We start from the raw sequence: 12,441 nt of genomic DNA on the forward strand, positions 1-12,441 counted from the left end.
ATGCAGAAAACAACAAGATCGAGGACTATAAAAGCACAGTTTTGCGATGCAAGGCTTTATTTCGTTTCAATATTACACCTCCTTCTAAATCACGTATCACGTTCTGCGAGCGTTGAGGAATCTAATCAGATCCAGCTTAGTGCAGACACCTAATGGGAACTCCCCTGCCTATAACAGCAAGGATTATTGAGTACAAATACATTGGAATCATTGACATCTTCCATCATACCTCATCGGTTATGAAAGCTGCTGGGTGAGTGTCAAAGAATGTGTCGAGTTCAACCAATGGAGTAGAGGGCGTAATCAGTTTGAATTCCTTGTCTCTAGAAAAAGTCTTGAAAGCGACAGCCGACACTGGAGTTTCAAGCTGCACTTCTCGTGAAGAGAGATGAGCATCGACAGATCCCAAGCTCACAAATCCGATCATTTTCCTCCTGGCATTGATGACGGGCTATTCACAACATGATTAGTACGAATACTCAACGATGGAAAACGGTTTAAAACTCGCTGACCAAGTACGAGAAATCACGCTCTATCATGACAGTTCTAGCATCACCAACTGACGAAGATTCGAGAATACACACAGCCGAAGGTAGCTGTAAGTCTTCCACACTCTGTGAGTAGAGTATATGTTAGTAACATTCATGCTGCTATTATAGAGGAGTAAGACGCTACTCACCGCTCCTCGATATCTTTCCACTTGGCGTGAACGAATTTCCCGCAACATCGAATCATCAAGCAAATTTTGTTCCAACAAAAAGTCATCACTAAAACAAGTCTTGTGAGCTTTTCAAAAGGAGAGTTCTCAAAAGCGGAGTGTAACCAACTGACAATGCTTACTTGAGCAATGTAGATGCGTAATTGTAGGCAGCATCGTCGAGAATACACAGAATCTTCTTTCCTTCACTTTTCAATGCTGCAGCCACCACCATACCACTTGACACGCCTGGGGAAGCCCACGTTAGAACCGTAATTCTCTTCTCACAAAATAAACCAGATAAGCTACCTGCCAAAACTCCTTCTTGACTGATCAATCTCCTCGCTGTTGAATAAGCATCTCTCTCATGTATATAGGACCCAGTTTCGACCTTTTTGGCGGCATCTGCAGCGGACGAGACTGTGATGACTTTGACTGCTGGTCCAAGTCTTTTGGCTACAGCGGCAGTAAATAGAGGCAGATCAACGATTTCTTTCAATGAGACGACCAGAGTGTCAAATGCGATATTGGCTTGAGTTGTTTCAGTGAGAATTTCGTCAAAGACTGATGTGAGATCCGATTGGTATTCGTCAACAAGAATGGCATTTGGAGTTGTGGCGGCGATTGATTTTGCAAGTTGTTTTGGGTGTTCTGGTGCTTCATTATGTGCTCCTAGAGGTGTTCTCACAATCTCGACCCCAAGAGACTTCATCATTTTGACCTTGTCAGTTGAAGTCTTGCGTTCGGGAAGCACTACGAGCGAGACGATGAAGCGAGTGAGAATTGCATGAAGAGACGTAAATGTTTTGGATCATGTTGTTGGGACCATGTTTTCAGCAAACTTCAAGGAGACGTCCACACAAGAAACTGACCAGCTAAGACATGACATCTGCCAGCCGCTTGGCGAGCTACAGCTAGGGCGAAATTCTATAACAGGAAGGTTGCATCAAAGCTGTGAGTGCAAGATTCCTAAACGACAGAATGATTAAGCTTGACTTTAAACATGACGTACTCCCGTGCTTCCAACTACAAGGACACATCCTTGCTGTAAATTTATAGCTATTATTTGAAGGTAAGTGTTGATTAGAGCGTTATAACAAACTAGGCAATGACTGACATCTGCGACTGACTTGACAAGATTTTTGAAGCGTATCGTTCCTTGATGGTTCCACTACCATTTAGGTACTGTAGTGAAGCAAAAATTTGCTTTTCTGGAGTGGACGCAGCTCTCAATGGCACGATTGGAGCCGACATGTCTCTGTCTAGTGTGTATTGCTAGCTTTAGCATGCGTTAAACAATTGACCGGGAATCGTCAGGGGAAATTCACGACTACAAGACACCAGAGACGCGTCTTGGACGTTTTATCGAAGAATTCACAGTATTGAACACGCCCAGAATCAACTTCACATCCTCTGGTTGTGTTTGAAATCGTGCTACATTGCTCCATTCATTCGCAATCATTGCATCTTTCGAGTAAGTAGCCCACTAGCTCTATGCTATTCAGACCAAGGAACGCTCTCACCATCTCTGCATCGCTCAAGAACGTCTTATCACCGTCTCGGTTACAGTCAAGGAACGCAATGGCAATCTCTCAAAAGGTTGTCCGTGTTTCTGGATGATGATTACGTTTCTTGATGATGAATGGCTAACGTGGACCTTCTTAAATAGTCTAGTGCCAAAATACTTGCCCTCGATGCAGGTGGCACGGTGTTTGCTGAATATACAGGTCTAGCTGTCAAGGTAACATCTGGATGTTGCCAACATCAAGTATTGGCAACGAGTGACCCCGACACTAGTTAATTCACGCATTCGTCGTTAGCATAATGCAATCAACCTGGGTCAAGGATTCCCGACTCTGCCTGTTCCAGAGTTCATACGAAACGCGGCACATACTGCTGTTAGCTCCATAAACCCGCTGCATCAGTATGCACGAAGTGAAGGCCACACTCGTCTAGTACACTCGCTAGCCAAGTACTATGAACCTAAGCTTGGTAGAAAGCTCGATCCAATGACCAACATAATCACAACTGTCGGAGCAACTGAAGCCATCTACTCGACCATACAAGCATTCGTAAATCCCGGTGATGAAGTCATCCTCATGCAGCCATACTATGATTCATATCCTGCTTCTGTTACAATGGCTGGAGGCAAACCAGTTGTTGTGTCGTTGAAACCACCTACAGATCGCCCAGCACTCACGTCAGACGATTTCAAGCTGGACTTGAAGGAAGTAGAAGCTGCTATAACTCCACGTACAAAAGCCATCATGGTGAATAATCCTAACAATCCAATCGGGAAGGTGTTTACTCGTCAAGAATTATTAGGCATTCTAGATATTGCCACTCGACACGATATATTGGTGTTTGCTGACGAGGTCTATGAATCGCTGGTGTACACTGACTCTGTTTCACCAATGATCAAATTCGCCACACTTCCGGGTGCATGGGAACGCACAATTACCTTTGGATCAGTCGGAAAGACTCTTGGGTTAACTGGCTGGAAGATTGGTTGGGTATTAGGCCCACAAGAACTTGTGAGGAGCGTGTGGATGGTACATCAATTTGTTCCTTATGCGATTGTGACTCCTCTGCAAGTATGTTGAAACATCGGGTTGGTGTTGTCCATTGGGTATTTACTAAAGTCTAAACTCCTCCAGGAAGCTACAGCTCAAGCTTTGGATGAAGCATCAACGAACAATTATTTCAAGGATAATCTGAAACTATACGAAAAACTACGAGACAAGCTGGTACATACATTGAAATCAGTTGGACTGACTCCTATCGTTCCTCATGGTAAGCTTTAGCACATTCCCACCCAAAAGTAGTGTTCTAAACCTCAACCAATTGCATTAGGTGGATATTTCATATTAGCAGACACTACATCAATCCCAGATCCAGCTCAGCTCCCTCAAAGCAAGATTCAATCGTCGCCAACATTGCAGTTGGCAGCTGCTGATCACCGCGGACGGGATTATCGTGTTTGCAAATTTCTGACAACTGAAGCTGGCAAGTTTAGCGTAGTATTTGTCAATCATGGCTGTCGCTAACCTGAAATACCTTCCATCAAAAATAGGTGTAACGGCTATTCCACCCTCGGCGTTCTACGTGCCTGGTAGTCCTCAGCAACAGCACGTAGCGGGGAACATGGCAAGATTTGCCTTTTGCAAACTTGAAGACCATTTGGAGAGTGGAGGAAAAAACCTAGAGAAATACTTTTCATCGAAAATCTAGAAAAATATTGTCGCAAAAATAAATTACTCATGGATACTTCATTCGATTTATTTGGGCATCCAAAGTCCGTTCGTTGAGTGCTTCTGCAGGAGGCAACTAGCAAGTGTCATCCGATCCATGCTTTTCATTCCTCGTGATTGGGGTTTGAAATTCAAAAACCAGAATTAGAAACTCTTAAAACAACAATCAGTTTGCTCTCTCGCATAGACAAGACGACATAGTCGAGTAGTCGCAATATGGAGAGTGCAGTATACGTAGTCGATGTGATTGACTTGAAACATCCTGCAGTATGTCAAGTTATTTCAATGAGTTTCCAAACTTTTCGAAAAAGATACTTTTGTTGCCGCAATGTAAAAACAATGGACTAATGAATACTGCATTTGAATAGGGAAAGCCTCACCATGTAGAAAGTCGTATACGTACTAGAAGTGGCTCGGATCCAACCTACATGTCCAATATCAGCCAACGGCACCATGAAATTATCGAAGCTCGCAAGCTCAAGCTTAAACGCCGCCACTCGCACATAAACCGTATCCGCACTGCCAACTCTGCCAAATACGCTCAGGAAATCGAAAAGAAGGCTGTTGCCCTGGAAGCTAAATTACGTCTCTCCGATCAACGTCGTCAAAAGCTGGTTCGAACACCACGATCGCGATGGATTTCAGAAAGTAACTTGTTTGATCGGGAAGTAGTTCGTGGGCAGGCTGCCAAGACGTTACAGTCTGCTTGGAGGAAGTATAAGCAAGCACCCTCCGTCAAGGCTTTTGTCAAACATGGGATATCGCTTCAGCATTCATCTGCCACTTCGTTTGACAAGCTAGTCAAAATCGTGCAGTCCGACGCCTTAATTAAAGCAACCACCAGACTCCTTATGCGGCTACGAAAATCTCGGGATGTGCCAGTCTCAACCAAGAATATGGCCCGAGTGTTTTTATCCTCGTATATGATATCTGCCCATCCTTCTGAGATATTGACTCGTATGGGCTCTGAAGAGCTTGGATTGAAGGAATTGGCGGATTCCATGTTGCGCAAGTTTGAAGCTTGGGTTGCTGGGTATGCTGTTGAAGGGTCATATACTCGCTTACAGGCCTTCTTGCCTGCTTGGGAAGCCTACCATAGTGCTTTTGAGGCTTGGAAGAACAAGGACACGGATAAGATTATTGATAGTATGATTGCGCATTGGATTGAGTTGGAGAAACTTTGGTTGGTAAGTTTATTTTGTAGTGCCACTTCCTCGTTTTTGCGCTCTTTGTTTCAATTTGTAACTTTTTGTCTTTTTCTGATTTCTTACAACTACATAACTGTATTCCACTCTCATTTCTTATAGTCTGTCAAGGACAATGCTGGTGCAGAACTAGAATGGCGTCCCCGTGTTGACGAACAACAACGTCAAATCCACGACCGTCTGTCTCGCTTTGGTCGTCCAGCTCTCCTCAAACTAGCCGACGAAGCTCGCCGTGTACGTGCCGAATTCGGTCTATTAGAAGACTCTGACGACGAAGACCCCAAATCCGAAAACGCAAACCACACTGACGACACTAGTGAACCAGCCATGTTTGCCACCGATGAAGAATCCGATGCCTCCCAGAAGGAATCGCCCAAACGCCGCAAACCATCCCGTCGTGAACAGCAAGTCGTAGAAGAAGATACTTCCATGCCTCAATTATCAACTTCGCCTGAACGATTCCCTGGACTGGCTACATCGCCCAAAATTGACTCGGTTCGTATTCCATCTCGTGCTTCGCCATCGTCTCGATCATCTTCACCTGCTCCATCTCCACCACTGCCATCTACTACATTCAACAAGATGCCTTTACAGCTAAAACCTTCCCCACTTGCCCAAAATGCTACTCTCAGTCCTCAAGAAGGTGGCAGTCCAGTTGCAAGCTTGATTGACAATACTCAGCCACAAGTAGACATTGAGAAAATGGTTGGTGGATTTGGTGGTGAATTGACTAACGAGGGTTTAGCTCATGAGTTGGTTATGGATCCTGAATTCGAGTTACGACCTGCTAAACGATCTCCACTTGAAGAACAAGTGCGAAGTATTGCCAAGAAGGCATTCTTTGATGCTGTGCGTAAGAGCCCTAAGGAACATGTAATTGCTATATTATCTGATATTAGACAGGCAAGTGTGCTGCAAATCTGGCAGTTTTTTAATACCACAGACTTCTTGTTTAACCAGTGCTCAATCTTTGTAGATGCTCCTTTCCATGGTGTCTGAAACGGGTCATATTGCTACCGAAATCAAGGAAAAACTTGACTTGGAAATGATTCAGCAACAAATATCCAAGGATATCTTTGACTTGGCTGGATGTATAAAGTACATTTTGAGCAAGATGGCACAACTCTGTGCTCCCATCCGTGATGCTGCTATTCGAACATTAGCTCAAATTGAAGACCCAGTACATGCGTTTGAACAAATTCTTAACGTCTTGGAAGAAATGAAGGTATGTGATATCCTTTCTTTATTCCACGACATGTCTATGCTCAGAGTCAGGAATCAGATACGCGATGGATTCTAACTCCAATATTTTTTTCCCGCATTTTCATCTAGTTGGACTTAGCCAACTACCGACTACAAGCTCTCCGACCCCACCTCGCCCAGCAAGCGGTCGAATACGAACGAGCCAAGTTTGACGATGCTCTCACCAAGGGATCCATCTCTCTAGAAAAGACCACCACATGGTTGGAAACTTCCGCTAAATCTCTCCAAGAAGTGCTGAATGCCAGGGACAAGGAAGGTATATCTCACCCCGAAAACCGTGTCCGTTTCGAAGACGTCTACCACGACGCTCTCCTATCACTTATATTCAACAACACTACGTTGCTGACTCGTGACAAGGTCCCCGAAACGCTGCTTTTGGACGCCGATAGATTATGCCGTATGCAGAACGAAGCCCAAGCAATCATCATCGTAGCCAGTTTAATCATGCTCTCACGTAACGCAGCCGGTGAATTACGAGGTGATAAAGCTGCCATGACCCAACTCAAAGAAACCCTATTCGTGCTCCTGGAGGATGGAGAATCAACCGTCGATCATCTCGCCGCTCAAATCGTACAGGCCGTATCAACCGCACTCGGCAAAAACAACAAGGAGCTTGAAGAGGCTCAAATCACGTTGATCAAAACCATGGTTGAAAAGACACTGTCTCATAAAGATGCTGTGTTTACCCTGCTCTCTCGTCGTGCGCATACTGCCATCAAGCAACAGTTGGTGTCGTCACATTTTAAAAGGGATGCGCTGACTTCTGCTGGTCTGGACTTGGTTGGCAAGGAGCTGGAGGATTTGTCGAGGAAGGTGTATTTGTTGGCCAAGCATAATAAGGAGGTGCATGCTAAACATTATGATGATATACTTAAGAAGGCTTTGTTTTAATGAATGATGTGGGGGTTGAGAACAATGTAAACGGTACTTACTCTAAAAGGCATTCTGTTTAAAGTAGTGTATGGGTAGTGACTTGAAATAATCTCTGCAAAAGTAAAAAGTGTGTGTATCAAACAGAAAATCAAAGTAAATCAAATAAAAGGACTTGCAACAAAAAAACGAGAGGTGACGACTAGATTATATCAGAGCCTATTTCATGATATTGCCTCAAATTCGGATGCCCTCTGTGTACTACGACATAATGTATAATCGACCAAGATTCGACTCGTCTTGTTGCTTCTGCGAAGGAATTGTCTGTAAGCCGCAACGACAGAATACAACGACGAAGCAAAAGACTCCGTGCAATCGTGTATTGGAAATAAAAACGTTATATATACTGTAATAGTTTTACAGAGTCAGAGCATTCTGGACCACATTCAAAAGTCCCATTGGATTTTGCAAGACCATTGATGCAGTACTCTTAGTGAAACTGCTTCCACGCTGCAGGGCTCGACTTCTGAACTTTTCCGCGCTGCTGATGTTGGTTGGGGCCTGTGGTTCGGGCAAACGAGCAATCTGGTTTGCAGTCAAACACAGGACTTTTGATGATTCTCGTGGCCCGATTTTCCAATATCCTAAATTCTGAGCTTCGTCTTCTGTGCCCAGTCGGTATCCATATCTAGCGAAGGTCATTCGGGTTAGATTATAATACAGACAAAGCAATTCATTACGACCAAAAGCGCACTTCTCAACATCGCAGTTGGGGCCACGGAAATGCAGTCCCTCCCAAGTTCGGATTCCGGTCTGATATACAATTCCGGAGTCAGTCCATTTAGTTTTGGGGATTCGGCACGGGACAGTTTTCTCCAACAAGGGGATTTTGGACGTGAATTTGGTTCCTTTCATTAATCCAACACCACGCAAGACTTCACCGACAACGTCGGAATTGCGTTTTGAGAAGCTGTCGTCCACAGCATCCTATGTATGGTCAAAGCTTAGTAACGTGACTGAAAACGAAGTGCATAGTGGATCGTGGGACTTCAAAACTCTGAACCTTCGTTGACTTACAGAATGGAAGTACGCGAGAACCCATTTGGTAATCAACTCGCCAAACAATTCGGCTCCTTCTACAAACATTGCTCGTAGCTGCTCTTCATATTGGAATGTCAGCGACCGTGCTGTCGTTTCCACAATCTGTAGAGACATTTGCTGGTTAACAAAACTGCTGTTTGCGATCTTTTCACTTTCAGCACTTCACTTACCTGATCAACCTCAGTCGAGCTAGTAGCCATATTAGATATGGTAGCAATCTTCTGGTTCTGCTTGCTGCTCACCCACAGGGATATGCCTTTGGCAACGATTGCACCGGCCAGAGATACGCCTGGGAAGGGTATCGTGTCGCCTGCAAGTCTGATTACTCGAGCAGCAATATCACCTAAGAGCGAATACATTGATCATGAGATCGAAAGCACTTGACTCAAAGCACTTTGAACTGCTAGGTACCTGATCCCCCCTCAGATCTATCGACCATATTAGAATTGATGACTCTAGAAGCTGCAAAGACTTCCTGCAACTTTATTTGGCAACGTCTATAGAACTTGTTGAGTACAGGATCAGCCTGTATATACTCCTGCTCCTTTAAAGTCCTCTGCTTCTCATTATACTCTACCATCAGCCGTTGCTGATCTCCTTGCAGGCCATATATCTGACAGGCAAGCTCCTCTACCTGCGAATCATCACGTTCCAACTCCTCCCATATCATATCTATCTGATGATTGATCTCATCACGCTGATGAGCCACGAGATCGTCCAATTGCTTTTGTTGCTCTTCGAATTGTTTCTGGATTTCAGCGAATTGGGTGTCCACTTCGAGACGTAGAGAGGCTACATCGTCTTTGACGGCAGTGATATCCTTCTCCATCTGTCGCTGATCAGCCACCTTCTTCTCTTCTAGAATCTTGCGAAGATCTGCCATCTGTTGGTCCACCTCTCGAGTGAACCGTTTGTAGGTGTCTTCAACGTTTCGGCTCATCATGTTCATCATGTCGAGTTGACGTTTATACTGTTGCTGCTGAGGTCCCGAGCTCACTGTACAAAAGCTGGATGTTACAAAGGGCGTGTGGTGGTTATTTGGATGATCACGTACTGGACATTTGACGCTCGGTCGCCGACCTCCGATGCTGTTCACCCAATAGTTCGGCATCTCTAATACGAACCTAAAATGGTATGAGTGTGTAAGTCAAAAATGATCATTCTTGATCAAAAGTCAAGTAGTTTATGACAGTCAAAAACAGGAGCAAAGTCGAACCGCGACTTGTAACTGGCAGGTCGGTCACAGACACTTGACGATTTTCGATTTCCGAACCACTTTTAACTGTAGATTCGTCTCTTCCTGTTTCACGCCTTCCAGATTGTGGCAATTTGTGATGTTCTTGCGGTACTTACACGGTCCTTCTTCTTTTGCTCCAAGGTAGCTAGGGCAGCCCAAATGTCCTCGGTGGGACTCTGAATGGACAAGTTCCGGTCGGCCTCCATTGGTGGAAATGTGTTGGTTGTTGGTTGTTGCAAGAATGGAATGTGTGAGGAAGGCTGTGTATTGCGATCAAGACTTTGGAGACTGAGCAGTCCAGGTAGCCACTGCACTCGGTCAAGATGTCAAGAGGAACTGATGACGGTCACTCGGGCGTCAACGTTAGAATCCTTGTAAACCATACATCAAGACGGAAAGTAGATAAACGCGAAAAAGGGAGACTTTGAATAGAAGAATCTTGTTGCTTCTGTCATTTCCCGTTAGTTCTTTGATATTGCGGTCAACTCACAAAACCTCAATTTCCCAGTTCAAGATGCAGCATCTTGCTCTTGCTCAATTCCATCAAACAACATTCTGTGCCACATTAAAGACGAGGACGCGCTTCAAAATGAGCAATCGCCCCAATAACAGTAGGCGCGACCGTAGTGAGGAAGCCATGTTAGAAAAGGCAATAGCTGCATCGCTCGAGAGTCACGATCAACAACATCAGTCGGCCTCGTCAGCTTCAACCAACCAAGAGACAGAACGCAAGCCAAAGGTACTTGGAACTATACAGATTGAACTTATCAATGGCTAGCAATCTTCGTTCTTTCGTCTTTTGACTCTGGTCAATCTGATAGTTCAATACAACCAAACATCATTTGTTGGACCATTCTTCGTTCTAGCACCAATTGTTTGACCAATTTCTTCTCTCTTTTAGAAGCTACCAGTCAATCGTAACAAAATCCACGATATGGCGCGACCTTTTGAGACATCTCTTCGAGAAGAACAAGAGCAACTGTCTGCAGCGTCATCTTCAAGCGATTTTGAGACACAACACAAGAATAAGGTCGAATCATATCAAATTCACTGAATCAATGAATATCGCCATCTCTCGATTCGCATTGCCACTCTGATCAACCCGTTGTAAAAGCAACCATCAAATGCTTATCATTCTCGCACACCTATATATAGAAGCAACGAGTCGCAGAGTCTCGAATCACCAACGAAATCCTGGAGACTCTGGATCAAATGACTACAAAACTGGAGGCTTTTGCTGGCTACGTGTAAGCTTTCGAATCTGTTGCGACATCATGCATCAACCACACTCGTTCCTGAACTCAATTCATTTAGAGAATCTCAACTCAAACCAATGGAACGATTCGCAGCGTATCATGATCGAAACGATACAGAAGATGAAGACGAAAATGAGGATGCGCAAGCTTCTTCGGTTGAAGACGCTTCCGATGAAAACTCTGCCGATGATGAGTCGTCCACTGAAAGGCCTCCTGCTTCAAAACGACGACGTGGTGGAAAGTCCATTGAACAAAAGAAGCTCTTCTGGATTCTATACAGGAAAAAGGCTTTTCTGAAGAACATGTGGTGAGAAGAGGGAACAACCATTGTCACAACATTGTCACAAGGGTTTCACACCTCTTTCGTCTTGCTTCGAAGGCCTCTAAAGCCAGAAGTGCCAGATTATGTTGATGCTATTTCAAAAGAAGCCTTTGGAAAAGACAAAGAGTGGGAGAGCATGTTTGGCAAGACAGTGAGTCACCAAAAACGAGTTACTCCTGGTGAAACATCATGTAAAATCTTTTCCTTTTATATAGATTGTGCCAGGATACCTATCGAGATTTCGTGGGGAAATAAAAGTAGAAATCTGCAAGAGGCTATTGGAAATAGCCGATGTGGCAGACTTGGCTACGTTGCACGCTGTCTCAAAAAGCATCTCTGAGAAATTCAAATGCGGCTACGAAAACGGAGAGGATGGAAAGCAGATAGAAGTGGTAAGGTCCCACGCGTTGACACTTTTACTAGTCAACGCAAACTTTTGTTTTCTTACGAATGTCTTTATTCAATAACTATTCTGCAGCCATTCAAATCTCAATATCTCGCAAGAGCCCTGTACTATGCTTACCGGGACATTGCTCCAGAGCTAGAATGGGAGGACCGCTTTCCGATTCATGTAAGTCACACGGACGCTCTCTCGACGCAAATTCCAACAACATACAATGTTTTGCAGGCAATTGCTTTGGTGATTGCACTAGCGGAATGGGCAATGTCTAATTCGGAAAAGCATTGGAAACCAATAAAAGGGGACGAAACTCGTCGCCGCTATATCAAACATGCAAATGCGCTAGTGACGATGAAACGAGAAAATCGTGAAGTCTTTGACAATACCATGTCGTTTCTATGGAAGAATTACCAGAACCTGTGCAAAACCATTAAACGAGATAAAGCACTAGAAACTGATGGTCCAGAGAAATGGGGCATGGACGGAAAGGTATTTAGTCAATTCTGGAAGTTTCAGGTATTTCTTCACAAAAGTTTTTGCTACCTCTACTAAACTCAAATCTCCTTGAAAGGGATGGGTGTATGTGGAAAAGAAAAAAAGGTGATATCATCTGTTTGAAGCAATCATGTACGATTAATCAAATCATGTAAAAAAAAACACAAACTAGAGTTGAATATTTCAATAGAGCATACATACCACGAGAAGCCCACTGTGTAAAGTAAGACCTCAGGTGTTATTATTACAGCCAAACAAAACCTCGAACTTTGCCCAAAATGACAGCAGTTCAAGTTTCTCAGCTTTCTGACATGCACTCGACCGACGCGGACGCTCAATCTCTT

At 44.2% G+C, this 12,441-nt stretch overlaps 3 protein-coding genes across 3 annotated transcripts; 2 read left to right on the plus strand and 1 right to left on the minus strand.

Moving 5' to 3' along the window:
* Positions 1 to 96: 96 nt before the first annotated feature.
* Positions 97 to 1,951, minus strand: SmJEL517_g01449 (uncharacterized protein; the record flags this gene model as incomplete). The annotated part of the gene is made up of 9 exons (XM_031167377.1): positions 97 to 168; positions 230 to 451; positions 513 to 614; positions 680 to 767; positions 841 to 946; positions 1,007 to 1,450; positions 1,570 to 1,624; positions 1,710 to 1,756; positions 1,828 to 1,951. The coding sequence occupies 9 exons, from the start codon at positions 1,949 to 1,951 to the stop codon at positions 97 to 99; spliced, it is 1,260 nt and encodes a 419-aa protein (XP_031026560.1).
* Positions 1,952 to 2,191: 240 nt separating this feature from the next.
* On the plus strand, positions 2,192 to 3,928 carry SmJEL517_g01450 (uncharacterized protein; the record flags this gene model as incomplete). The annotated part of the gene is made up of 6 exons (XM_031167378.1): positions 2,192 to 2,296; positions 2,367 to 2,438; positions 2,518 to 3,291; positions 3,355 to 3,490; positions 3,551 to 3,673; positions 3,771 to 3,928. The coding sequence occupies 6 exons, from the start codon at positions 2,192 to 2,194 to the stop codon at positions 3,926 to 3,928; spliced, it is 1,368 nt and encodes a 455-aa protein (XP_031026695.1).
* Positions 3,929 to 4,164: 236 nt separating this feature from the next.
* Positions 4,165 to 7,307, plus strand: SmJEL517_g01451 (uncharacterized protein; the record flags this gene model as incomplete). Its single annotated transcript, XM_031167379.1, has 5 exons — positions 4,165 to 4,215; positions 4,317 to 5,135; positions 5,256 to 6,026; positions 6,130 to 6,378; positions 6,486 to 7,307. The coding sequence occupies 5 exons, from the start codon at positions 4,165 to 4,167 to the stop codon at positions 7,305 to 7,307; spliced, it is 2,712 nt and encodes a 903-aa protein (XP_031026694.1).
* Between the last annotated feature and the right edge of the window lie 5,134 nt (positions 7,308 to 12,441).

The sequence above is a fragment of the Synchytrium microbalum genome, assembly GCF_006535985.1.
Source record: "Synchytrium microbalum strain JEL517 chromosome Unknown SmJEL517_scf0005, whole genome shotgun sequence".
NCBI classification, from domain to species: domain Eukaryota; kingdom Fungi; phylum Chytridiomycota; class Chytridiomycetes; order Synchytriales; family Synchytriaceae; genus Synchytrium; species Synchytrium microbalum.